General features: G+C 35.9%; 1 protein-coding gene across 3 annotated transcripts in view; it reads left to right on the top strand.

The window, feature by feature from the left end:
- The first annotated feature begins 2,095 nt into the window (after positions 1–2,095).
- ATG5 (autophagy related 5) overlaps positions 2,096–27,843 on the top strand; it is a 111,391-nt gene continuing 85,643 nt past the window's right edge. Inside the window, exons 1-5 of one of the 3 annotated variants that reach the window (XM_033103096.1) lie at positions 2,096–2,379; positions 5,136–5,197; positions 8,681–8,846; positions 14,335–14,462; positions 24,102–24,180. In XM_033103096.1, coding sequence (XP_032958987.1) covers positions 8,739–8,846; positions 14,335–14,462; positions 24,102–24,180 — 315 coding nt within the window. In that variant the 5' untranslated portion in view covers positions 2,096–2,379; positions 5,136–5,197; positions 8,681–8,738. Of the gene's footprint in view, positions 2,380–2,559; positions 2,689–5,135; positions 5,198–8,680; positions 8,847–14,334; positions 14,463–24,101; positions 24,181–27,843 lie in introns of those variants that run through there. The other 2 variants (XM_033103095.1, XM_033103097.1) reach the window with 2 other exon arrangements.

Here is a 27,843-nt window from a genome sequence, read left to right as displayed (position 1 = left end):
GAAAAGAGAGTAGGTGGCACCTGGGCGTCAGGAAATAATGGCATGTCAGAGTTCATGGGAGTAATAGAGACATCTTAGAATTTAGGAAAGCAGATTTAAGTAAATATAGAGCAATGAAAGTTATGATCCTACGGCTTTGAGTCTTACAAGTTGTGAGGCATGCAAAAATAAAAGCCAGACCTTACAACTGCAAACTATTACAGTGAGAAGAAAAGAAAGCATATTATTAACAGAGGCTTTTCTGGAGTCTCTCCTTTGAACCCAGAATTTTAGAGGATGTATTTGACATTTGGTGAAAGGAGGACTTTATAAGCCAGTTCACATATGTCAAATAGCTGCCTGAGAGTCACCCAGAATGAATTGAGGCTTGGGGGAAATGGTGAAGCCAATCAAAAGGAGCTCTTCAAAAGTTATTGTCATAGAAAAATAAATTAAAAGACGCAGTGCCACTGATTGAGAGAGAAAACATAATGTTAACAATTGGAAATGACAGAGAACAAATACAGAATTCTTATTTCCCAATTTTTGCCCAAGGCACATAATCATGAGAAGAGAAAGAGCACAGCTATTTTAATAGGGACACTGATAACTAGACCATATCCAAAGGAGAGATATGTCATGTGAAGAATGGTTGAAAAAACTTATCCCTGAGTGGATGATGGGGCACAAGAGCTATTTTTTCATATCTGAAGTACCATCTATTAAAACAGGGGTTAAATATTTCTACTGTAGGTTGTAGCCTCTCCAGGTAGGGGAAGGGCAAGGGGAAGAAGGAAGAAAGAGGTCAATTCTTAAAAGTTATGTGAAGCTGGATTTTAGCTCAATATAATCACTTTCTTCCTGTTAGGTTCTCCATACATAGTTTCCCTCCCAATATTTTATTAGAAAGATTTTCAAACATACAGTAAATTAGAAAGAATTTTACAGTGAGTGCCCATTTACTCACCATCTAGATTGTACCATTAACATGTTACTGTGCTTGCATGATCACATGTTTATCCATCTATCCCTCCCTCTATCCATCCATCTAATTCTAGGGATACATTTTAGAGTAAATTCCATATAGTTTTGGTTACCTTTGGAAGGTGGGGCATCTTAATGCCAAGAGTTTTTTCTTACAGAGGCTAATAGCTATCTGTTGGGGACGCTGTAAGAGGAGATTTCTGCATTGAGTAGGTGGAGTGAACCAGACTGTGACTTTCAAACTTTTTTGACTGCTGCCCAAACCCAGAAATGTATTTCACATTCCAATCCAGTGTATACATACCAAAGTGATAATTTCAGGAAACAATATTTACCCTGAACATGTGTGAAGCATGCCAATATTTCCTATTTTATGTCCTTTAAAAAGTACTAGTCATGACCTAACTTGATTTGATGACCATCTAATGACACACCATTAGATTGTGATTCACCATTTGAAAATCATTGGATTAGTCAACCTCCAAGGAGAGTCTTCTTTTTAAAAGAACCTATTTTGAATGTCAACACAGTATTTACTTAGCTATAGCATCATGTTGTGTGGTAAGCATAATTAAGAGAAAAACGTTAAATGCCTGAAAGGGCTTTGGATAGATCAATTAAAACACTCTTTTGGAGTAAATTTATTAATTGCTTGCTATTTTCACAAACAAAAAGCTATAGATATACACTATTGGATGGGTTGCAGGACTCCAGAATTTTGTATTTTAGTCTTGTGTTAAATGCAGCTATTAATCTCTGCTGTGGCTCTGACAAAGTTGAGAAGATCAAATGAGAAAATGGATATAAAAATACTTTGAAAATCAACGTCTTATTAATATTATTCTATGAAGGTAGGAGAGGGATGCAGCAATCAAGATCCTGAAGCAGTGTCTAGTATTTTTAAAACTCTCTGCTCTTATATAACTGTTACGTTAACCTCCCCAAACACCAGTGACTATGCCGAAGGTGCGAGACTGTGTTAAAAAGGTACAAATTGTGGATTTGCCAGGATTTTGACCCCACATTCAAGGGTTCCCCTCCCTCTGCGCATGCTCAAAGCACGCCTCCGGCCTCCTCGCGGGGTTGGGCCAAACTCCGAGGGCGGAGTGCGGGCCACGTGGGGTCCCGTGACGTCATCTCCGGGCGCCGGGGTGACTGGACTTGGGGTGGGCTTCTAGGGTTCCACTGCGCTGCGGGTTGTATTGGCTGGATAACGGAGGGCGGAAGTGCAGCAGGGCTCGGCTCCGACCACCGCGCCGGTGCCTTCTGCGGCTGCGCGGGCTCTGGGGACTCCTGGCTCGCGCGCCTCTGCGGGACTGTGTGTCAGGCAAACACCCTGCGCCGACGCCTCGCCAGAGCCCGGGACTGTATCTTCTTTCCCGGTGCTGGAAGCCGGAGGAGGAGCCGGCGCTTCTGGTAGGGGGCGGGTGGTGTGTGTGTGTGTGTGTGTGTGTGTGTGTGTGTGTGTGTGTGTGTGTGTGTGTCCGTCCCCAGAGTGAGGAAATGCCCGAAGGTGGAGGGTTGGGGAGATGCCAGGTAGGTGTGGTAAGAAGGAGGGGCGAGTGGCTGGCGAGAGGAGCGCTCCCCCGGGCGGCAGTGGCGGGTAAAGAGGTTCCTCCGGGGCAGGTGGGGCTGGCCAGGCGGCGCCCCCGGAGCCCTTCGGCTGGTCGCCGGGTTTATGTGGCCGTTGCGTTCTCTCGGGGACCACGTCTATTCCTCACCAAGGTAGGAAGCCCACGTCTCATCGCAGGGTCTAGAGTTTAGTTCAGAACCTGCATTTTTCGTGTGACAGTTATTTAAATCGTAATTATTTCACAGGCAGTCCAGTTCTATCCGAGTTTGGTGGGGACTTCCTCCAGTTTATCTCAACGGCATTAAGTCTCGTTTTAGTAATAATAATATTTAATGCTAGCAAAGCTATTTTCTGTTGGCAAAGCATTTTTCACATACTTTATACTTTGGATTATTTTCAAATCATACCTGAACTTGAGGAACCTAGGGAAACCGGATTGGTTCTTGATTTTTCTCAGGGGGTGGGAGGCACATCAGGGCTTCAAGAATCAATCCAACAGCACGGAAGACTCAAAACAGCACTGAACTTCCAAGGCCTTCCAGAATTCACTTGATAAATCTCAGAGTTTGGGGGACTGTGGGGTACTTTGATCTGAACTGAATTGTTTGTGATTTCCATAAAGGGATTTGTTGGTTTAATTTTGAATTTGAAAGTAAAGGTATTGGGCTGAGAGTAGTAGTTGAGGGGAATCTTAGAATTTTACACTAGAGTTAAGCATGTGCTTTGATCCTCAAAGGTATGCTGGTTAAAACTGGAGAAAGATGAACACAATGGTACTTCCTATATGGGTATAAGATTTTAGAATAATGTTTACACTTCAGATGTAGATTAGCTTTATTAACAAATACTGAGTGCCTGTTATGTACCAGGCACTGAGCAAAAAGTAAACAAAACAGTGATCAAATCCCTGCCATCGTGAAATTCACCGCGAGGGCAGGGTGGAAGACAGTATAAAAATTAACTAAAATATATATCAGGTGAGAAGTGCTACAGAGAGAAAAATAAAGCAGTGAAGGAGAATGGGATATGTGGTGGCATGCATAGGAAATTGCAGTAGTGGTCTTGGATGATATTTGAGCAGAGACCTAAAAGTGATAAAAAAAGGGTGCCAAGTGGATGTGATGGAAAAAGCATCAGAACAACCACCACGTCCCTGAGTCAGGAGTATACAAGCTAGTTGGGTTGGAGTGAGCAAGGAAGGAGAGAAGCAAAGAACCAGGTCAGAATGGGGCCAGGTCATATAGGGCCTTGTAGGACTTTGTAAGAACTTTAGTTTTTACTTTGAATGAGAGTAAACTGATCTGACTTGTGTTGAAAAGGATCTTTCTGATTGCTGTGTTGTCTGTGCGGCAAAGGCAGAAATGAGACCGACTTATCAATAGTAGGCCATTGCATTTATCTAGGTTAAAGGTCATGGTGACTTGGGTTAGTAGTAATAGTGGAGGTGGTGAGAATTGGCGGATTTTTTTATTTGTGTCTAAGCTAGAGCCATTAGGTATGAAGACGGATCAAGGATGACTCCAAGGTTTATGTCGTGATCCACAAAAGAATAGAGTTACCGCTTAGTGATTAGGGGAATACCACAGAGTAGTAGGGAGAGGAGGAAGGAAGATCTGAAATCAGTCAGTTTTGCAACATGCTAAATTTTACAATGAAATGTCGATACACAGTAGTATATATGAAACTAGAGTCAGAAGAGAAGTCTGGGCTGAAGATATAAATGTGGAAATTGTTAATGTATATGATATTTGAAGCCTGGAGATATCTCCAAAGGCATGGTTCAAGGACTGAGCCTTGGCGCACACGACATTTGGAGGTTGGTGAGATTTACAACTCCCCCAGGGAAGGGATGGTGCTATTTACTAAAACCCTTGTTGAGGACCACTTATTTAGGACTAGAAGTAAACAGAAAGCCAGGTACTTAGCTTTCTTAGCTGAGAGTGAGTGAGGAAGGAAATGTGAAAATTTGAGGAGAGAGAAGGTATGAAATGGTGATTTAGGACACTGGGAGAATAGACTAAATGGACTAGGGAAATGTAGGAACGCTGGGCAGTATTCAGGGCCCACTTTGGAAGTTAGTGTTCAAGATTTTAAAGGGATACCAGCCAGCACAGATTATGATGTTTACAAGTTTCTTACTAGTAGGCATTTGATATTGAATAATTTCTAGGTAGTTGGGAATTTTGTCAGCAAAATAGCTTCGGGTGATAGGTTAGCCTTTCTCGGTTTGTAGTGTGAAAGGGACTGTTAATTGTGTATTCACTATGCTATTTGCTAAGTGTTGTTGGTTGGGCACCTACTCTTCTAGGCTCTGAATTAGATGCAGAGAATACAGCAGTCAAGAAATAGCCTCTGCCCTCAAGAAGGTTCTAGGAGACTGCATCATGGGTTGAGATTTCCGTGCTTGTAAAACAATGCCTTCAAATTGGATGTATGGTGTATGTATGAGAGGGAACAATAGTTTTCTAAAATAGTGAAATTTGCTGAATTTAAAATGTGATTGTACTGATTTGGAAAAGCATTTAGGTGGAAAAGTTTGTTAAGTAGCTAGTACAACTTTTGGATTTATATATTTTATATGATTATATATTTTTTCCAGTTGTTTAACAAGAATTCCAGAACCTGCTATGTACTAATTATGCTAATATTGTGGATACAGAGGTAAATATGACTCAATTTCTGCTGTCAAGGAACTCAGTTCAGTGTGGGGAGGGCCGAGAGACAGATAAGATAAACGCAAATGCATGGTTATAACGTGCTATTATAGAAGTCATTAGGTTGGAGGCTGCATAGTGGAAGCTTCCCAAGGAACTGAGGTTAAGCTGACTCATAAAAGAGAATTAAGAGTTGGCCAAAAGGAGAGGGAAAGGGTGTTCAAACAGAGGGGTCATGGAAGCACCAAGAGACCTATATGTAATACGTATACCATTTATTGAGTGGTTTCCAGGTGCTAATCACTCAACAGCGTTGTGAAATTAGAATTACCTTTAACTTACAGATACGAGGTTCAGAGATACCAGGTGTGTTGTCCAAGGACACACAGCTTATAGGTGGAAGTCAGGGTTTAAACCAATGTCAATCTTGATTTTAAAACCCCTTAACTACCTTACTCTGTTGCCTGCTGTCAGCATTTAAATCTTCCCTCTCCTTTTTCTTTATCCCTCAGCCAGTTTTTCACCACCTTCTATTCATTCTTCCTTGGAAAGACCTTGTATCTGTCTCTCATTCCACTACCAGTCTAGGTCAGGCACTCATTAGATGCCTTAGTTGCTGAATTTGCTTCCCGGCTGCGTTCTCTCTGACTTGGGATCTCCTTTTGTGCACTGTGACCAGCTGGTTGTTTTTATTTCTCCATTGTAAAACCTTACAGGCTCTCTAGGCTGATTGGATGAAAATGAGAACCCACGGTCTTCTCTTTGGCATGCCTCATCATCTTACATACAGATTGGACTTTAAAAGAATAATAAGTGCTTTTATTTGTCAGCACTTACCTGTGTGCAGTACCATGTCAAACACTTTACAGGGTCCCCCCCCCCCAGAATAGCCCAGTGAATGTTACAGGTAAGGAAATTGAGATTTAGTGAAGTAAAGTGACTTACCAAGGATCTACATGTGAGATTAAGACTTTTCACAATGTCAGCTCTTTAATTATCTATTTCTCCCAAGCCGAAGTTTCCTAAAATGTTGGCACACATATTGCTTCTGCTCAACTCCTGCCTTTGCCTATGCTATTTATTATATTTTGCCCTGTGTGGAACATTTGTATTTTTCTTTTTGCTTGTCCATATTCTACCCACTCTTCAATTTCCGTGTCTTTTAAAATTCTTCCCTGTACACTATGGGATACATTAATTTTACTTCTTGCCCTCCTCCCTCCTTCCTTAAGGTCTTTCAAAGTAACATTTCATTATACCCATGGACATTTTGGGGTCGGAAGGGACATTGACAATTGGCATGGTTTGATGGAAGGAATATGACAATGGAAATCAGAGATAAAAAATCTTTACTACAAGCTTATAAGTGCTGTAGTAGTAGAGGAAAATAAAGGTGCAGTGAGGAAACAGTTTGTCTGAGTCAAGCATTGAAGAAAGGGTGTTTGAGCTCGGTCTTGAAGGATGTCTAAGCTGGAAAGACACAGCAGAGAAGACTGCTTTAGGGTGAGGAAGCACCGGCATGAGCAGAGCCATGGGAAGGACAAGAAAGTGCACGGTCTGTCCAGTAGCTTAGAGATGCTACTTTCTGGGCAGTGTAGGTCGTAACCAAGTTGTTATCGTCGTCATGCCCATCTTGTATGCTCTCAGCACCTGCCACAGAGTGAGCACATCAAATGATCAAATATTTATTGACTTTATATTGAAGGTTACTAGCAGTGTCCAATGCATACTGTTTTTTATTAAAATAAAAAATAAAATAAAGTTATTTTTCTTTACTTTTATAATTCCTGCCTACATTGTATAATGCTTTTGATTGTTCTTAGTTCTTGAAGTCTTTTATGACTTTCAAACATTTTTTGAGACATGCTCTTATTAGTTCTGTAAATGATAATGATTGATATACTTTATGTTACTATATTATAGGTATTGTTCTAAGTGCTTTACGTGTGTTAATTTAATTTTTGTTTCTTATGTGGTAAATGCTGTTATCTCCATTTTACAGATGAGAAAACTGAGACAGAGAAGTTAAGTGACTGACTTGAGGTCACAAATAAGTGGTGGAGCTAACTTTTAAATCCCGTCAGTCTGGCTCTATATTCTACATTTTGAATCCCCACATGGTAGTGCCTCTCAAGAGTTCAGTTTTGTTTATGGATATATTTTAATAAAGGTTAAAACACTGCGGTGTGCTGGTAGAGCACTGGACTCAGTTCAAGTGACCAGAGTTCTTAGCCTGGTTTGACTGTTAATTAGTGCGGTTGCTATGCAGGCAGATTTTTTCAACCTCCTTCAGTTTATTTGCCTGTAGATGACATTGCACCCAGTTGACCACCAAGGTGCATTTAAGTATAGTGATACAAAATACAGAACTCTACTTGATTTTTTTCTCTCTGACTAATTTATGGCAGTCTTGATGTACTTGGCATTGGTCAGTGGAAGAGAAAAGAGAGAAAAGCTCCTTGAATAATTCAGTGTTAATTGATATTTGGCTAAACTAATATGGTTATTTAAAATGTTTCCACAGGACACATTATGATAAATCATGAATTAGCTAATCTATGAAAGATGGTATATATATGTATATATATACACATACATATATACACACACGAAGAGGGAGGGAGAGAGAGAGCGAGCGAGAGCACACGCTATTGAATCTCAGTATTCAGGTACCAACAGTATTTATTTCAGCGTTTTCTCATACAGTATACTCTGGTGTTATCCAGTTGTAGAATATTAGTGCTAGAAGACACTTAGATATTATAGAGGTCAAAAGCATATCCAGAATATTTCAGTTTGCAGATTTAGTGCTATATTTGTGGTATAGGGGATATTCTGTGTTCAGAGTAGAACTTTTACTATTTTATCGGGTAAGGCTTGTGAGCTAGGTTTGCATAGTGCTTAGGATTTGAACAGGTGAGAGAAGAGCATACTAGTCAGAGGGGATGGTAGAACAGAGGGCACCATGTTTAAGGGGCCAATGTTGCTACAGGGTTTAAAAAGAAGTATGTAAACAAGACTGGAAATAGTGGTGGTATCAGATCGTGGGCAGGATGAAATTTAGAGTGGAAAGAGGTTTATACAAAGATTTTTTTCCAAGGTGAAAGTTTTTGTTTTTTTTTTCCAGAAAGAGAGTCTGAACTATCTGGAGTGGGAGAGATTAAAATACGGGGCAGGGATAAGTGTGAGGACGATCTTTTGGAGTTGGGGATATAAGGATCCGTAGGGCAGAAGCAAAGACTTCACTTTAGATGAGACTTGAGCGAATGATACAAGTAATAATTTCACTTGGGCTGTGGTTCATTAGTTGCATATCTTAGCAGTTTTGAATGGGTTACTTCTATGATCCCTTTAAATAAATAATAGCTCTGCATTTAGAATTTGTTGTACTGATTTTGGCATTCATTTTTTCCTATAATCTTTCTTTGTTTTGGAGCAGGTTTATTCATCCTTGCAAGGATCTGATTAATGCTCTTCATTTTATTTTCAGTTTGGCTTTGGTTGAAAAAAGAATTTAGCCTATATGTACGGCTTTAACCATTGGAAGAATGACAGATGACAAAGATGTGCTTCGAGATGTGTGGTTTGGACGAATTCCAACTTGCTTCACCCTGTATCAGGATGAGATAACTGAACGGGAAGCGGAACCATATTATGTAAGTATGTTGATGGTGGCAAATGGGATATCTAACTTTGCTCATTTTTGTAAATACAGCTCTAAGAACCTAGAGGCTGTTATCCAACATTTTATATACAAGTAATACATACTTATAGAAAACAATGAGAAAATACAGATCAGCTAAAAAGAAGGAAATTAAAATCACCTCTGTTCTTACCACCAGAGGGAAAAAAACCATTGTTGACATGTTGTTATGGGACCCTCTTGACTTTCTTTTTCTATGTGTATATCCATAGTATATGATAATGGAATCATAAATTATGTGCTGGTTTTGAACAGGAAGCTATTTTGAAAATAATAGGTTCAGATTTGATTCTTTTGTATTAAGGTGGTTTAACAAATTCTTTGTTACAGCTCAGTGAACATATGAACATGTGTGTGTTTTCAATATGTCGATGAGCTAATATATGTTATAGAAAATATATTATTTAGTAACATAAATTACTGTATATATATTTGTAGATTTGAGTTAGTGTATTATCTGTTCTAAAAAAGAGTGTCAAATATCTTCTGAATTTAGCCAAATTTATGTCTGTCCATCAGAGATAATACTATTCTGCCTGTTGACTGAATAGCCCCGAGTAGGCACAGACATTCTCAGTTGGGATTATTTGAGTTTTTTCGTGTCTCAGGTACACATATATATAGTTTACCAAGGAGGATCTGGATAAGTGGAAATGTGTTTGTGGTGCTGGACTGATTCTTGTTTCACCTCAGTAAAGCTTGCCCTTTGCTTTCTCCCTTGTGTGTCTGGGAAACAGCGTTGCTCCTCAGCCTGCTCCCGCTGTGGGAAGTCAAGACGCTGGAGGAAGCTGCTTAATGAGCCCATTCACTAACTTTTTGGGTACAGGAACCATTTCATTATTCTCTGTGCATCCTCAGCATCTGACATAGGTTGTGTAAGTGGTACATACTCAGTACATGAAAACCTCCCCACATTCATGTTGGGGTTTCTTATAAGTTGTCCCTTTGAGTTTTCTTACTGAAAACGATAATTTCAGAGCAATTGGGCAGTCTTTTGTTACTAGTACTCACGTTATCATAACTGATTATATACATAATATAAAGTTGAGTCACTTTAACATTGGAAATCTCAACAGTTTCTGACTTTAGAAAAATTTCCATGGTTAAAAACAGAATGTGTCCATAGTTAATTTTAGAAGAATTTCATTTGTTAGATGTATTTTTCCTCTTCTCCTTCTGTAATATGGGTTAGGATATCATTTATGTTTTGTTTCCATGCTAGTTTTTTCTATTTTAATTAATACTTTTAACCTTGTGGGGCTTTCTAATGAGTATCTAAACAAAGGAGTGTGTGTGTCTAGTTGGTCGAAGTGGCAAAAAAACTGAGAAATACAGAATTAAAACTGTTTACTTTTAAATCAGAATATGATGTTTGACACATTTCCCGCAGTTAAAATTATTCAAGTAAATAATACAATATTGTTTCTTCTTTATATATAAATCTGTTTAAGTATGAAAAGATTGTTGTGAGAACTGGAGTGTAAGTTGTTATCTAGCTATTTCTAATCAAATTGAAAGTGGCAGAAAGTATTGGGGATAACTGTAGGAGGAAGAGGATTGTTTTATCTGATAGATAATTATTTTTATCTTGAATTCTTCCTACTCTTAACCCAAAAGAAACTATATAGTCATTATTATGTTTTTGAAGATATTGGGTGACAGGCATATAATAAATATTAAACACTAGGGTTTAACATCATGTAGCATAATCCAGATTTGGCTCTTTAAATACACAGATACTTAAGTATAAGTTAGTACATATAGGAGGAAAATACACAAAAACGTTAGCAGTGGTTAGTCTTAGAATTATAGGTGAGCGTTTTGGTGCCCATGTGGTTTTAGTTTACATGTGTCTTGGTTATAAATTAAGTTTGAAAGTATTTTTTAATTGCTTTACTTTATAATAATAATGTTTTAAAGATTCTTGGTGAGATGAGGTAAAAATATCATCGCCTAAGAGCCAATGTACCTCTTTCCCAGCTGTTCTGATAGCTCAGGGTTGTCACCATAGCCTGAAAAGTCTATTCGTGTTCAGGTGGAGGTGCAGTAATAGGTGATAGGTGAATGGGAGTGTAGTTTACTTTTTATAATGCATATAGCTTCTTTCTTAGAAACTGGATTTTAAAATATCCACTCATACCAAATTTATAAATTAAATATTTATTTATTTAAAGAGTCTTCTGGAATTTTCTATTTCCATTGGAAAAGCTTACTGATATTAAATATATCCTCGTTTGTTTCTGATTTTGATTTGTTGCCTCCACATAAATCTTTCAGCCTACATTCTGTATATATATCATTGAGAATTATATCTTATTTTGCAGGAAATGTTAGGGAGGAAATTTGTTAGAAAGTAGGCAATTTTTCAGTTTTTGTTGTTTCTGTTGTATTCATTTCAACTGTTGCTTTTTTATTTAGATTATCTAATATGAAAACCCACTAATTTGCATTCGTATCTTGTGACTTGTTACCGGAGGAAATCACACAATCACACACATGGTCATCAATTGCCTTTTATGTTTCCGTAGTCAGGTGTCTGTTCTCCATAATGATTGTCTCTCTGATCCCTGACCTCGCCTTTCGCTTGTAACCAGTGACCTCACTTCCTACTTCACAAAGAAAATAGAAACCGTGTAATAGAACTTCCCTTACCTTTATGCCACCAAGTCTGCAAAAACCTATCTGCACTCACATGTTTCCTTCTCCTGTTTTAATGGAAGAGGTATCCCTCCTCGGAGGCAAGGCTCAAGCTTCCTTCTCAGGAAGGAACCCATCTCCTGCCTTCTCAGAAAGCTGGTGGTTTCTAATATTCTCCCATCCCCACTGCTGCCTTCTCTATTTATTTTACTTTCAATTTCTATTTACTGGCTCCTCTGCAACATTTTATTTACAAATCCTTCAGATACTAAAACAACCCTCTGTTTACCCATCTCTCTTTCAACCTCTTGCTTGCCCTTCACAGCCAGACTTACTGAAAAGGTCGTCTGTGTCTGTTGTCTCCTCACCCCCACCCCATAACTTCACTGTGATCACATTTGCACACTACTCCAGCAGAACTCGTCTTGCCACAGTCACTAATGACATTTTTTTTGCCAAACCTAGAGTCTTTGAATTTTCATTTACTTGATCTCTCAGCAGTATTTTATATTGTTGGCTGTTTTTTCCATTATGTGGCACTGTTCTTTCCTTCTCTGCAGTGCCTTATATTACTGGTTTTGCTTCTACCTTTCTGGCTTTTGTTTTGTGTTTTTGTGGTCTTCTTTGCCAGGTCTCCCTCCTTTGCTTGTTCCTCAATGTTGGCATTCTTTGGGGCTTTGCCTTTATTATTTTTCACTTCACTTTTTCCCCTTAGACCTCTCATCCATTTTTATGTCTTTCATGAACATTTTTATCTCAGCTCCCAAAATTTTCCTCCTGAATTCCAGACCTTTATGTCCGTCTGGTGGATGTCCTCACTTAGATATCTTGAAGGGAGTCAAACTAAATATGTTTCAAACTGGACTCGTGATCTTTATGCCCAGACAGACTAGTCATCTGCCATACTTCCTCCCAATTTTGCCAAGTAGACCTATCATCTGGCTAATTAACATGGACTCATCCTTTCATGCTTCTTTCTCCCAAATCCCTGACGTTCAGTCAATAACTTAGTCCATCTGATTTTACATCTCAAATATTTCTCACACTTCTCCAGTTCCTTTCACACACTGCTGCGACCTACTTCAGACCATCATTTAAAAACTGATGGATTGCTAGTACTACTTTCCCTGGTTTTAGTCTTGCGATCTTTCCATTTTCTAGTCTGCAGTTGGAGTAATCTTTTCAAAACACGTCTGATTTTGTTACATACCTGCTTAAAACCTTTAGTGGCTTTTCATCATCTTTAGGATCCTTAATGTAGTTTACAAGGTTCTCTGTGATCTGGCCCCTTGCTGCTTCAGTACTGTTCTGTCGCAACCCTCTACATACCTGTCATATTCATTTTCTTATAGTTCCTCACATGTGGCAATCTCTGTCTTTTTATATTGACCTTACGCCTTCTCTCAGTTTCCTTTGTCTCAGTTTCCACTGTCTCCCACCTCTGCTCATACCCAGACATCCACACCCACCCATATTTGGGTCACTCCTCTGTCTTTTGACTCTTGCTTCAAAAGAGACTTCTTATCAGGGTCTTTCCTATGCCCCTAAAGATTAGGTTAAATTCCTTTGCTACTTGTTCTGATAACAGTCTTTACTTTCTCCTTGAATATACCACATTTGTAATTTTGTTTTTACAGTCTGTCTTCCTTTCTAGCCTGTAAACTCCATAAGAGGAAGAATTTCTACGTCATTCAAGTTCCTCTCTTTATTGCTTGCTGTGATGCCTCACACATTGAAATGGAACAGAATTCTAGTATATTTTAATTCTGTTTTTGTTCTAGATAAGTAAAGCTCTAATTTTATAATTGAAAATTATTGGACATAAGTAATCTATTCAACTAGATGAAACATGCATTCCTTTACAAGCTCTATAGAAAAAAGTAAATTACTTGTGTCATACTCACTGAGTACTTGACAGTGCTAAATGGGAAACAAGAGGACATTAGATTCTATGTAGTTGACAGTATCCGCAGAGGGGGTTAATCCTTTTCATATTAAGAGAACTTAAAGAACTGTGAGAACGTTAATGGAAGTGAAATAAGCCAGACTCAAAAGGACAAATATTTTATGATTCCACTTATACGAGTTACCTAGAATAGTTTAACTCAAAAGACAGAAAGTAGAGAAGTGATAACCAAGGGCTGGGGGGAAGAGGAAAATGGGAGAGTTATTGTTTAGTAGGTATGGAATTTGAGGTGATGAAAAATTCTGGATATGGATAAGTGTGATGGTTGTACAACAGGGTGAATGTATTTAATGCCACTGAACGATACACTTAAACAAACCAATGAGATACATCTAAGAAAAACAGTGAGTGGTACAGTCTGGATGTGAAGGGCAAGATGTATTTTTGCTGTTATTTTCTTTTCATTTTTACCTGTTTATTTACTAGCTACTTTACCATATTTAAAATTTACTTGATAAATTGTATCTAGTATAGTCATTCTTAAATCTTAGAGCTATTATAGATATTTCTATCAGTTACGGATTTCTCCCATGAGCCCATTTGGAACAGAAGATTCTAACTACATTTCACTGTGGATTCTGTCTTAAGGATGGGCATTCTTTAATAATTAACTTTTTTGGCCTTTTAACCTTTAACCTTTGGCATCTCTGGTTTATTCATCAAATATTTATTGTGTGCCGACTATATTGTAGACACTATTTTGGAGATTGGGAATGTAGCAGTGAACAAACAGACCAATATCCATGGTGGTGGTTGTTTTTCCTTAAAATTAAAAAAATCTATTATATATATATTTTTAAATAGTAAGTAAATATGGTTTTACAAATTTTCATTTCAGTTGCTTTTGCCAAGAGTAAGTTATTTGACGTTGGTAACTGACAAAGTGAAAAAGCACTTTCAGAAGGTTATGAGACAAGAAGACATTAGTGAGATATGGTTTGAATACGAAGGCACACCACTGAAATGGTGAGTGAATTTTTCTGCATTATTAAGCATTGAGTATATGCTGGTTTTAAGAAGGTATAGTCCCCTGAAGCAAGTTTTTTAAAAAGTTCTATTAAAGAAATCACTGGTCTGTCTCATATAATACAGTAAATTTTAAGCTATTGTTAGAATATTTTATTGAAAATATTTCTGCCTTGTATTTGGATGCCTGGGAGACTGGACAAATTTGTTTATTTTCAAAAAATTTTTTTTTGTGGCATGAAAATAGTGTATTTGGTTATGGGGTTTTTTGTTTGTTTATTTGTTTTGCAGTTATATTTAAAACCCCTATATGAGTAAGTCACTCTGTGCCATTATTCAATAGTATCTTTTTTTATATCCAAAATCTTTATAGATCTTTATATACTCATGATTACCTACAGTAATCATCTTTTAAACTGATTATCACATTTAGTTGGTAACTGTGCCATAAGCATATCTGCTGTAGCCGTGGTTTAGTATTTAAAATATATTGATTTCCTTTTTATGTGAAAGGTAATTTTGGTATATTATTTTTAAGAAATGTATTGAAAATAAATCCTAAATCTGGGTTTACTAGATGATATATTTTTGTACTTCCTCTGTTATTGGGAGTTTTGTTTATTGTGCTTCCAAAAATATGTAATGAAACTGGAGAAATTACAGAGAGAGCATAAAAAAATGATTCAAGGTATGCTGGGATGTGTGTTGGAATGCGGCCATATGAATGTAGTTGAATGAAAAAGATACCGACTGAGTCAAAATTTTAATGAAATCGCAAAAGTAGAAATAGTTAAAAAATGGACTTGCTCTCTGAATCTTGGAATATTAAAGTGAGTTTTTAAAAATGTAAAAGGAATCTAGTAGGTGTTTAATAAGTGCAGCTGAATCCAAAGATTACTTAGAAACAAGGAAGGAACTTTTGGGACTCACCTTGTGCTGATGAAATCCCTAGAGTGAGTAAATTTTTTCAGAACGGTTTAGAAACATAAAAGATGATGTTTTGTATTGAGTACCCTCTTCAGGTGGTTCTGGGAAGAGATGACAAAATTCTTTTTAACTTTTTAAATCAAAACAGAATAGTGAGCTTCATTATCATATATTGTACTCATGACTCGAATAGTTCTAGACCTCAGGCAGCATAGATAAGTCAATGTTTTCTATGTCTTTTTATTTCTCAGAAGATTTGGAGGTTTTGGAATGGGAAGGTGACTTAAAAGAAGTTTAAGAGGAGCAAGGATCAGGAGAGTAGAGGGAAAGGAAGGAGGGGTAAAGATTGTGGGTGAGTAGCCATAGGATATATCCATGTTCTTGACAGATTTCTCTATATTATAGTTGGATATTGTAATTTTATTGCTTTACATGTATTAGTTATAGGTTATTGTAAGTATTTGTGCAACTGACACCAAGCTTTTCAATTTTACCATTGTAAAGCAGGGTTTCTCAACTAGGGCGCTATTGACAATTCAACCTGGATAATTCTTTGTTGTGGGAGAGAGCTACCCTGTACATTGTAGGATAGTTTGCACTAGCCCTGGCCTCCATCCACTAGCACCAGTAAGCATTTACTTCAGTCATGATGATAAGTGTTTTGCGTGGGGTGCAAAACTACCCCCAACTGAGAAACTCTGGAAAAGATAGAAAACCTCAATTTAGGTTTGATAGTAAATGATTGTTAAATTGTCATCCTTTAGCTGCTATTTTAATCGATGCTGTGTGAAGGTTATTTTTGTATTTGATATGGTTCATATTCTATTGTATTCTACATATGATATCAATTATAATGTTTGGACCCATTTCTCCCTGTTACTATAGAGTAATATTTTTGGCTTAAATATATCATGTTCTTACTCTGTCAGTTTTTATCCCTCTGAAAGTCTTTTATTAAAGAGTAAAATTATTTTTCCTTTTAGAGAGCTTATGTGAAAGTAATTGTGTTCACGTATCTTTCCTCACTTTAGTTTTGGGGGTCTTAACTTTTTATGCATGATATCACTTGCATAGGTATGTCTTGCTATAAGTTCATTGTATTTAATGGCTTTTGGTACAACTTTCCTTTAGTATTGTGGGGTACTTCGTATATTTGAGGAGTGAATAACTTCCAGAGGTGTGAGTATAATCCAGGACCTCGGTGCTAAGTCCTGATCTTTTCTCTCTTTACTCCCAATAACAGCAGTTTTCTCCTACTATGTTAAAAGAATTATCTTCCTGGAAATAGGCTGTCAGTATCTACTTGGCATTTAATTAAGCAGTAGGTTTCATAAGATAGAATAATCATTGTACGCAGGCAGCTACCACTGAAGCTTTGTAGGACCTGGGCTTTTGAGACCATGCAAGCGTCTTAAAGAGTCGAGGAGCATTTATTTGAGTAGGATAATACCATCTTTCTTACACTTGATCCTTTGGAGTTTTAAATAAATTCAAGTGAGAAAGGAAATTGAACACCAGTTTAGATAATTCATAAAAGGAAGAAAGTGTGAATGGATATTCTTTCTCCTTCTGTAACTCTTCTGATTTGTATTTATTGTGATTATAATTGTTTAAACACCTGTGTGAGATGCTTGAGCAGGGGCTTTGTACCTTAGCAGTAGTGTTAAGAGGTGCTAAGTTAATGTTTGTTCAACAAATTAATGAATTTAAATCAGTCTCTTTTTATTGAGAAAACTGAGACTAAAATAAATAAAATAACTTGTTCAAATAACTTGATCAGATTTTGAGTCTCAATTCAGGGCTCTTTCCACCACACCTGCTGATAACTGTTTTTGTCAGTTGTTATTGTTTTCTCCAATTCTATATTTTCTCTAATTGCTTATGTTAATTTGTCTGTATTAAAATAGAAAAATATTTAAGAACTGTGGCATACACCTAATGAATACTTAATATATTGTTGATTTGTAGCGAGATTTCAAGAAGGTTTTATCTGATTAGTGCTTTATCCTCTACAGTGTTTTGTCTGTTTAACTTTAAAAAACTACATGGGAAATGGAAAGGGCTGATCTCACCTAAACGTAAGGATTTTGTGTGTGTGTCTGTGTGTGATTTGAGTTGATTAGTCAGTCAGCAGAGGGTGCTCTAACATTGCATTTTAAGGGGTGAAGTCTTCACGTAATTCAAGTGTTCAGAATTTGTATTTGTTACTTTTATATTAGACTTATTTTCAGAGAACAATTCTTGGTTGTTCTAAAGAATACTTCGTTAGTATACCATAATACTGGTTTAGATCTTAGGCCTTCGGGTACAAAACTTAGAAAAAGCTTCTCTTTTTGTGAACTATAAAACTAGTATCTCTAAGGGGATATAATTTTGTGTAAATTGACTTATTTTTAGGACTGGTCGTTTAAAATAAGAAGTTGAAACTACCTTTTAAATGAAAAAGAAAGAAGGAAATAATTGATGTTGGTTTTAAAATATTTAAACATAGACTTAAGAGAATGACCCAGATACTGTACCTATGTGATTCAAAAGTAAATTTTGTTAGGTACTCATATATTTGGAGTACCTATGTGATTCAAAAGTAAATTTTAATGAAATAACTTTAACATCTTAATCATAAATACTGTGCAAGTTCTTCTCTCTTATGTCTAATCATTTTTCTAAGGTTGTGAATTTCTAGAATCTTATAAATTATTCTGTAAAGTAGATTTTTGAAGTATCGTTTACCTAGCATTTACATGTAGTAGTCCCTTGGAAATTGGTTATTTCTGTACGTAAGAATAGGCTTAGAAAGGTGTGAAACACTGCTCGCCTGCAGTTGTTTGTACCATAGATAGAGTAAGGCAAAATTGGCTGTAATCATTAAATTACTTCAGTTTACATTTGAGTTACACTCCTTTTTATTTAATGAAATGTAACCCTGTTTCCAGTGAATCACTAATGTAGCAAATGTATGAATAGGATGCATTTATCTCAGTGAAATGGAGTGGGACAATCGTTCTCTAGTATATGAGGAAGACTCCTTTCATTGCTGATCTTAGAATACTGGTTTGCTGTCTGACTGCAGGTGTTTAGACTAGAATAAGCACCCTTGGCTGACTTCAGAGCATATCCATTATTGCCATGCTGTGTGCCAATATGTATATATATATATTTTAGCAGTAATGAAGGCGTAAAGAAGAAACAGCCTTATATAAAGAAAAATGAAAATATTATTGATTTTGAGAATTGAATTTAGACAAGACTAGAGCAACTGAAGGAAGAGAAAGAAAACGAATAAAATGTAAAAATAGACCTAACTAAATATTCTGTTGCAGTCAATTTTTTTAGGGCAATAGATGGAACCTTTAACTAGTTGAGTCCTCTTCTGGGATATATTCCAGGTTTAAATCCTCACCACTTCCTTTGCTATTACATTTAGATTAGATTGGCAGGAGGAGCAACATAACAGCCAAATGGCTACATTACGATTTACTTATAGTTATGGCTTATGTGGTTTCTATGTTGTGGGTTAGGAGACTCCTGACAAAACTATACAGAAATCTGTTTAGAGGAGTTGTACAAGTTAGTACTTTTGAAATCCTTGACATAAATCAGATTATAGTGTTAGAGAAATTCAGTAATTTTAATTTTTGTTCGTTCCGTTTTTTAGAGATTTTCTTGCATATTAACAGTTTCATTAGAAACAATCTTAGAACCAGTTAATTCAGATAGTATATTTGTTTGGAGTTAGTGTCCTTGTATCAAAATCATTCTGACATACGTATCTGCATTGAGCCACATATGAACCATACATAAACACTTTGACAATTGAAATAATAGTTATTTTACTCCTCAGTTTTTATATTTTTAGAATGCTTTAATGTTAATTCGTTATATATATTTAAATATTAAGTTTTAGAAACCATAATAGTTACATTTCCATTCTAATCCTTAGTATATAAGGAAAAAAGAGTCATCATTTACCACTTGAGATCAATGAACTTTAAAAATATATATATTTAAGTCATTTTATAAATAACTTAGAGAAGTAAGAATAAGGGAATAATGTATAACAACTTTAATTAGAAATGTTAATAAGCATTTAAATACAGCAAATTTATATTTTAACTTCATATTTTCCTACTTTTGAAGGTATACAAGGTGTGATCAAACAATATGGTGAATGTTTAAATAAAAAAAATGTATTACAGTAAAAGACACATTGCCATTAACCCCCCTCAAAACCTTCCCCCTTGCTTTGAATACACTTATCCCATCGTTCTTGCCACTTTCTGAAGCAATTCTGGAAGTCCTCTTTTGTGAGTATCTTTGGTTGAGCTGTTGTGGCGGCCTCCGTGTCCTGAATCAATTCAAGGACATGGTCAATTCATGGTCCTTTTGACTTTGGGGAAGAGAAGTCGCACGGTGCCAGGTCTGGGTGAATAAGGTTGATGAGGACACACCATAATGTGTTTATTTGACAGAAATTGCCGTACCAGAAGCGATACGGTGTTTCCTCGAAAATAAGACCTAGCTGGACCATCAACTGTAATGGTGTCTTTTGGAGCAAAAATTAATATAAGACCTGGTATTATATTATATTATATTATATTTTATATTATATTATATTATATTATGACCCGATCTTATAATAAAATAAGACCGGGTCTTATATTGATTTTTGTTCCAAAAGACGCATTAGAGCTGATTGTCCAGCTAGGTGTTATTTTTTGGGAAACATGGTATGTGACACAGAGCCTTCTGTTATGATCCAAAATACCGTGAATGTTGCTGCCGAGTCCCGTCCAACAGAATGGCAGGGATCTTCAATATGGGAAGTGGTGCATCGAACCTTAGTAACCATGTGTGACAAGTTTCAACTTGTTTGGTGCAGTCAGTCGGGTGTGAGCTGCCATTGAGAAAAGGTGTGTTTTAACCTTTTCGCCGCGTTAATGAATTTCAGATTTGTTCTCCAAAATGTGTCAAAGATAATTACAGTATTTATATTTTTAAGTAAATACAATTAAGGTGCTACATTTTATTAAAATAAATGATTACTTTAAAGTATAAAAATTTCCTATTATTCATTCTTGAAAAACACAAAAATATAGAAAAAGTACATCTGCTTTCGTAAACTTCCTTTCTGGAACACTGAGCTCATGGGGTAAAGTTGAACGCTGCAGTCAGCGGCATGGAAATATCATTCAACTATAGACGAACGTCTCAGCAAAAGGTGTGCCATAAATCATCCTCCATCATGACAATGCTCTTGGCGCATATCACTTCTGGTAGAGCAATTTCTGTCAAATAAACACATTACAGTGTGTCCTCATCTGCCTTATTCACCAGATCTGGCACTGTGACTTCTGGCTCTTCCCCAAAGTCAAAGGGACCATGAAAGGTAAACATTTTGAATCGATTCAGGACATGGAGGCAGCCATTACGGCGCTACCAAAGACACTCACGAAAGAGGACTTCCAGAACTGCTTCAGAAAGTGGCAAGAACGATGGGATAAGTGTGTTCGAAGCGAGGGGGAGTAGTTTGCAGGGTATTAATGGCAATGTGTCTTTTACTGTAATAAATTTTTTCTATTTAAAAACTCACCGTTATTTTTTGATCACACCTCATATATACCTGAAATGGGCAACGTCCTCTAAATGCATCTAACTGCTCATTAATTGGCATATATTCAAATGGACCTCTGAGAGGTTTTAGCTTATCATTCCTTCTGGCTCTTCTTGTACCTAATAGCAGTGCTTGAAGAAATTTTGAAAACCTTGGACAGATCATGATTTTGTTGTAAAATATTCTCTTTTGTACATCAGTAAACACCAGTTAGAATGGTCAGTCCAACACTTTTTCATTTCTACGCCATTTGATTCCTTCTAGTTTTCTTTGTGTACAAATCTGCTGTTAGCATTTGTCCACTTACTATCAAGCAAATTACGGTGCACAAATGGCATAAAAGATGAAAGAATACCATTACACATCCTTTTAGCAAAATGGGATGGTCCAGGTTCTTGTCATAAAATATTGTATGATGAAATTCTTTCTGTTGAATGACCAAATGGATAAGAGTGCAATATGTCCTTAGAAATATATTGTTTATTCATTAGTTCTTAAGTTCTATAAAATTCATCTGGTATGTCATCATCTAAAGACTCATAGTCTGAGATTTCACTTAGTTTTACCATTGTCATTAAAGTCTAAAGTAGTGCTGTCTCTCCAAAAATCTTCTGATTTATCTAATAATTGGGTAACATCTTCCTCAATTTTCTTTTTCCCATGATAGGTGGAAAATAAGACAATTTGAATTTGTAGCTGTATTAATGGTAGCTAAAAGCAGACTTCAAAAGTGAGGTCTGCATCTTTTTTAAAATTTATTGAAATATGAGGTAATATTTTAGGTGGCACAGTAAGAAAATGGAAGAAGGATGCATTATTATATCCTTCTAGGCATGCCATTATTCTTTCAAATTCTTACTATTTTCTTTTTTAATTACAGTTGGGACTAATTGGTGAGGAATGGTGAAGTAATTCCTAGAATGACTAACGAAATATTTCTGGATAGAAGGAAAAAAATACCATCACCAAGATCCCATAATATATCGTAGATTTATAAAAGGGTCCAATGGATCCATATGGAAATTACTCGGCAGAAAAGTTTTCTTTTTTTTCTTTTCTTTTAAGTGAGTTTTTCGGAAGACCTTTAAGAAAAAATAAAAGTTGTGAAGTATCAAACCTAAAATAGAGCTGCTAAGAAAAGAAATTCAGAACCTAAAATTGGGTCCATTGGATCTTCATGGTATACTGAGGGTTAGCTATTCTGTGGCTCTTTGATTTATGCATTCACAGCTATTTATTATCTACTTTGTTCAAGATTCCGTGCTCTTACAGTCTGTTTTTTTAAATATGAGGGTAAAAATAATTGATGATTATGAGTCTTATGTTTAACTTGGTTCTAACCCAAATACTTACTATTTATTTTAAAAATTGTATTTCATTTTATGTGACATAGATTACTTTACGATAACATTTGATTTAACTTTAGAATTTGCATACAGTTCCATTGTGAACAGTAGAGAATGTGTACAACACTGAATTGCTAGCCATTGTATGGGATCACCGGTGAATTTATCCAATAGGTCAGCTCTTAATTTGCAAAAGAGTTCTGTAACTGTATTAGCAGTACTGTGTAGAGTTTGGAAAGCAGTATGCTGTTAGTTTAAATACCCACATTCATTCTTAGTTGTGGATACCTAAGAGGAACATTATAAAATAAAAAAGAATGGGGACTAAAAAAAGTCGCTTTTGTAAAAGTACAAGGCAGACCTTTTACAATTTTAATAGTTCAGAGAGAAGGACCAGAATTGGATAGAATCTATAACTTGTCTATAGTGTAATATTTTTGTTTTTCAGATTATTTTTATTTTAGATTTTGATTGAGGCCAGAGATTTTTCTGGTGTTAGAATTTCCTGAAGGAAAATCCTATTATTTAGGTAGTGCAAAATTTCCTTCAGTATTCATTTCTATTTATGAAAGATTCGTGGTAGGTGCTGACTTACGAATAGAGAGAAGTTTAAGGGTAATTATGAAGAGGTACAGCTCATATGACTAAAGCTACCCACTGTTTTATTTTACTAGCAGGATATTCATTCTAAATTCATTCTAAATATATATATGATCTCTAATTACGATGAGTTTTCCACAATTATATAGACATAAGCAAGCATAAATAGTAATAGCTAATATTGAATCTTGGTCAGGTAATGTATTGGGTCACTCATTTTTAGGGAAATAAGATGTATTTTCATAATTTTCAGCTCTTAAATCTAGGAGTAATTCACTAATATATTGGAAAGAACAGGACTGTACATAACACCAAGCAGTGCTCTTTTTGCTTTTGTTGGGAGTGTTATTTAATTCTGAGTCACCAGTTAAACTACTTTAGATTCTTCAAAGGGTTGATTTAAAAAATAAAGTTTGTCTATTGAAATCTGCAAGGTTTGTATTATTTTTGTTTATAGCTAAATAATTTGCTTCTTTGTGAGTAATGGTTATATTAGGAAATGTTCTCCTATTTAGGAAATCCAAAATGTATTTTTTTAAAAAGCAACAACTTTCGAAATAGGCTGCAGAAGAATATTCAGTGACTTTGGAAAATGTTACCATATTGTTATATGAAAAAAGCAGGTTATAGCAGTTTGTGAAGGAAAAGCCTAATCTAAATTTAGATATGTATGCTTAAATAAAAGATTGGAAATTAAATTTATGTTATAATGTTGATATTAATAACCAAAAAAATAGATGATTGTATGTTCTAGATGCTCTTCTTAATTCTTAAAATTTCCTAAAATTTTAAATTGTTTTAAAAATCAAAAATATATTTAAATAAACTTTTTAAAACTGGATATTGGGATAATAATTAGATACTATGTTACTGTGACATAACAGTGCTCATGGATGATCACAGATGCCTTGGCACAATCCCATGTGTGCATCGAGGTTTCTCTGGGGAATGAAATGATTAGAAGAAAAACCACCTGATGCCTGAAAATTATACCACATTAGTCCAGGCAATAGTGGTATAAAATGTCACCTTCCTGTGATTTGTGGTTAAAGCCCCCTGATATTTGATGTTAAAACATGCTGGAAATTTATTTTGGCATTGTAGGTATAACTTTAAATATTTATTCTTTCTTAAAATATACTCTTTCATTTTTAGGCATTATCCAATTGGTTTGCTATTTGATCTTCTTGCATCAAGTTCAGCTCTTCCTTGGAACATCACAGTACATTTTAAGGTATAGTTTAAATAGCATTTCCCATTTATCCCACTTGTGGTACTTAGTAAGGAGGCTTAGAATAGAATATTTTTAAAAAGTGAAGTTGTTTATTGCTTTTCCCAGGGCACTTTTTAATTGCTAAGCTGCCACTAGTGTTTATCTATAAAATACCTTTCAATTTCTTCCTAATTCTTGGCAGAACCATTTAAACATTTAATATATAAACACTTATTCTAGCCAAATATACTATGTTTAAAATTTATAGTATTTTTGGGGTACTTATATTCATTAAAAAAATAAATCTCCATAGGAAGAACAAAGTCCTGAGTGTAGACGTGGGCATGGGAGTAGGAAGGACATAGTCTAACACTGGGTAACTCTAAGGCTATTTTGATGGAATTGAGAGAAGGGTTAGGAGACAAAAGTGTAAAGAACTGACCTAATTCTGTTTTGAGAAATATTAATTCCTGTAGTTTTAAAGAGACAGGCTAGATTTATTGTAACCTAGTTTGTCTCAATATTTTATATAGTGCTGGTCCCTCTTTCCCCTAACCACCTTGATTCTCCATCCCCACCCCCCAGGCAGTTCACAAACACCTCTGAAGGATTGGACAACCTCTGTTATTTGATCACTAGGCAGTGATTCTCACATGGCGAAGGATGGAGGGAGGAATGTGAAGAGTTTGAAAAGTCATTTAGTTTGATTTGCTTTCCCATAAGGGACTTTCATTCAAAGTCCCTGCCCAAAGTCACTCATTCTTCCTGAGATGCTTTCCTTCCTGTCTTACTGAAATTGAGTATGTGAGTCATTGGAATTTATTTCCCTATTTGACTAATGTGCTTTGCACAGTGCCGTGTTACCACAGATTTTAGTTACCACAGAACCATACAGAGTGCGGACGTGACTCTGATGTACATGAGTTTCAGTTCCTGTGGTAGCATACAAAGAAAGTAAGGGCTATCTGCATATATAATAATTCAAGTTTATACTGGTGTGAAGGTAAAACGACAAGAGTAATAAGGGTAGAGGTCCTGTATTTCCTAACAAGACTTTCCCATTTTACTGAAAAATAATTCCAATAATTAGATTGTGTGTGTGTGTGTGTGTGTGTGTGTGTGTGTGTGTGTGGCGCACACTAAAAGATTTTGAAATCTAGGTTAAAATATATCATGGCTACACATTTATTTATTCATTCAACAAATGTTAAGAGCCTGCTGTGTGTCAGCCGGGCACTATTCTAAGAGCTTGGGATATATGTGTGATTGACACAAAGACACTCAAACACTCAGACACTTTGTGGTATCTACCTGGTACTATATACTAAGCCCTCCGTAATTATTGATTGAATGAGTCAGTGGGTAATTATGATAGGAAAGACTTAGAATTGTTAGGATAGCTATAGTGTAACGATTCTTAAAGTGGATTGTGGACCCATGGGAGTTTCCAAAATCCTGTCAACAGATTCATGAGGTCAAATCTATTTCCTTAATAATATTAAGATACTATTGGGGGTGGCCGGTTAGCTCAGTTGATTAGAGCGCGGTGCTCTTAACAACACGGTTGCCGGTTCGATCCCCACATGGGCCACTGTGAGTCGCGCCCTCCACAACTAGATTGAAACAGCTACTTGACTTGTAGCTTATGGGTCCTGGAAAAACACACTTAAAATAAATAAAAGTTAAAAAAACAAAACGATGCTATTTGCCCTTTCCATTGTTTTTACATTTGTACTGATCTGCAAAAGTATTGGTGGGTAAAATTGTTGGCACCTTCGCACAAAGTAAGGCATTGCACCCAACTGTACTAGTCGTCATTGTATTCTTCACTGCCACACTCTGTTCTAGATGAAGCAGTACGAATTATTAATTTTTATTAATCTGACTCTCAAGTACATGTCTTTTTAATCTCCTGTGTGATGAAATGGGAAGTACACATAAAACGCTTATGCTTTATGCCAAATATCATGGTTGTTCTCAGAAAAAGCACTTGTGCCCTTGTTTGAGTCGCAAGCTAAACAAGCCACTTTTTTTCATGAAACACCATTATTTATTTGAAAGACTGACTGATAGATGAACTGTGGTTATTTAGACTTGGGTATTTGTCAGTTTCTTGAAAATAAAGTGAAACTCTCATGGCAAGTGAAACAATTGACAGTATTTATTGCCAATGACAAACTTTGAACTTTTAAGTGAAAATTAGAATTTTGGAAAGCATGTATCTGCTACCATGAACTTGACAGATTTATTATTCTTAAAAGAATATTTTGATGGGGTTGATTGTCATTTTAACATATCTAATTTTTAAAGAAATTTTATATAGTGAAATGTGTGAACATTTAGAGAAGATCTACATTAACTCAGTAAACACATGTTTTCCAGATGACCAATGCATGATGCTCCAAAATCATGCATGTGTAAATGGTCCATTCAAAGTGCAAGGTTACAATCAGGGATTTTAACATAACAGAGGTCAAAATGTTTATTGATATAGTTTCAGATTCCACATTAGTGTTATAACAAACTATACTTACTGAATTTAGTGTCAAAAACCAATATCCACAGATCTGAAAAGACTGTTAAAAGGTTACTCCTTTTTCCAACTACATATTTTTATAAGCCTGTATATTTATATACTTTAACCAAAACAACATTGCAGAATATTGAATGGAGAAGCAAATAAGGTAATCCATCTATTTTTCTGTTAAGCCAGACATAGATATTTGCAAAACTGTAAAATAGTGCCAGTCTTCTCCCTAGATTTTTGTTGTTGTTGTTCTGGAAAATATAGCTATTTCTTATAAAAATAGGATTTTTTATGTTAATATGTAATGGGCTTTTTCTTGGTATTTTTAAATGAATCTTTCTTTGGGGTTCTTAGTAGGTCATACATTTTTTCCCCAGATGGATAGTTTATTAGAAAAATGAAATAGAAAGTAGAATCTTAGAGCTAATAAGGAAATCATAGAGGATGTTACAAATTTTCTCAAGCTACCAATGTATTTCTCTCAGCTGCTCTTACTCTTTCTGACCAGGCCTATGTTGGAAGAAAATTATTGCCCAGATTTCTTTCTGTATACTAAATTGCCTCTATTTACAGTTGTAAGACTTAGCTTATCTCAAAGATTGTCCTCAGATACTTAATTGATAGCTTATACTGATTGATGTAAGCCCACCTCTGTTGTACTGCCTTATGGCTTTCGACTGAGTGTTAAATTTGCGGGTAGAAAAGCAGTGCTTTTAGAATGAGGAAACAGGTTTTAATTTTTAAAAAATAGTTTATCATCAACAGATTGAATTTATCAAGTAACAACTTTGTCAATTGGTGTGTCAGTATTTGTTTTACCTTTTATGATGTTGTAGTAGGTATGTCAAATGATGCCTGTTTTTGCCAGACTGCTTAGGATTTATTTCTTTTATATTTGCTTTCAAAAATATTAAATGATTTTGATTAGATTTTGTGCAGTACTGGTACTAAAGTCTCCAAGAGACCCTCCTGCCTCCACCCTACACATGTGAGTCAGTTTGTATTTTAGACTGGATTGGGGGTGAGGGCAAGACTGTTAAAGAGTTTTCACACAGACGTATTTTCTCTGATTTTTAATTGACTTTGATGTTGTTATTTGAACAGATTTATGTTTATAGTAATTGAATTTTAATGTCTAGAGAATGCTTTTCAAACTT

The sequence above is a fragment of the Rhinolophus ferrumequinum genome, chromosome 3 (assembly GCF_004115265.2).
Source record: "Rhinolophus ferrumequinum isolate MPI-CBG mRhiFer1 chromosome 3, mRhiFer1_v1.p, whole genome shotgun sequence".
Lineage (NCBI taxonomy): Eukaryota > Metazoa > Chordata > Mammalia > Chiroptera > Rhinolophidae > Rhinolophus > Rhinolophus ferrumequinum.
This window is presented reverse-complemented; position numbering and strand designations above follow the sequence as displayed.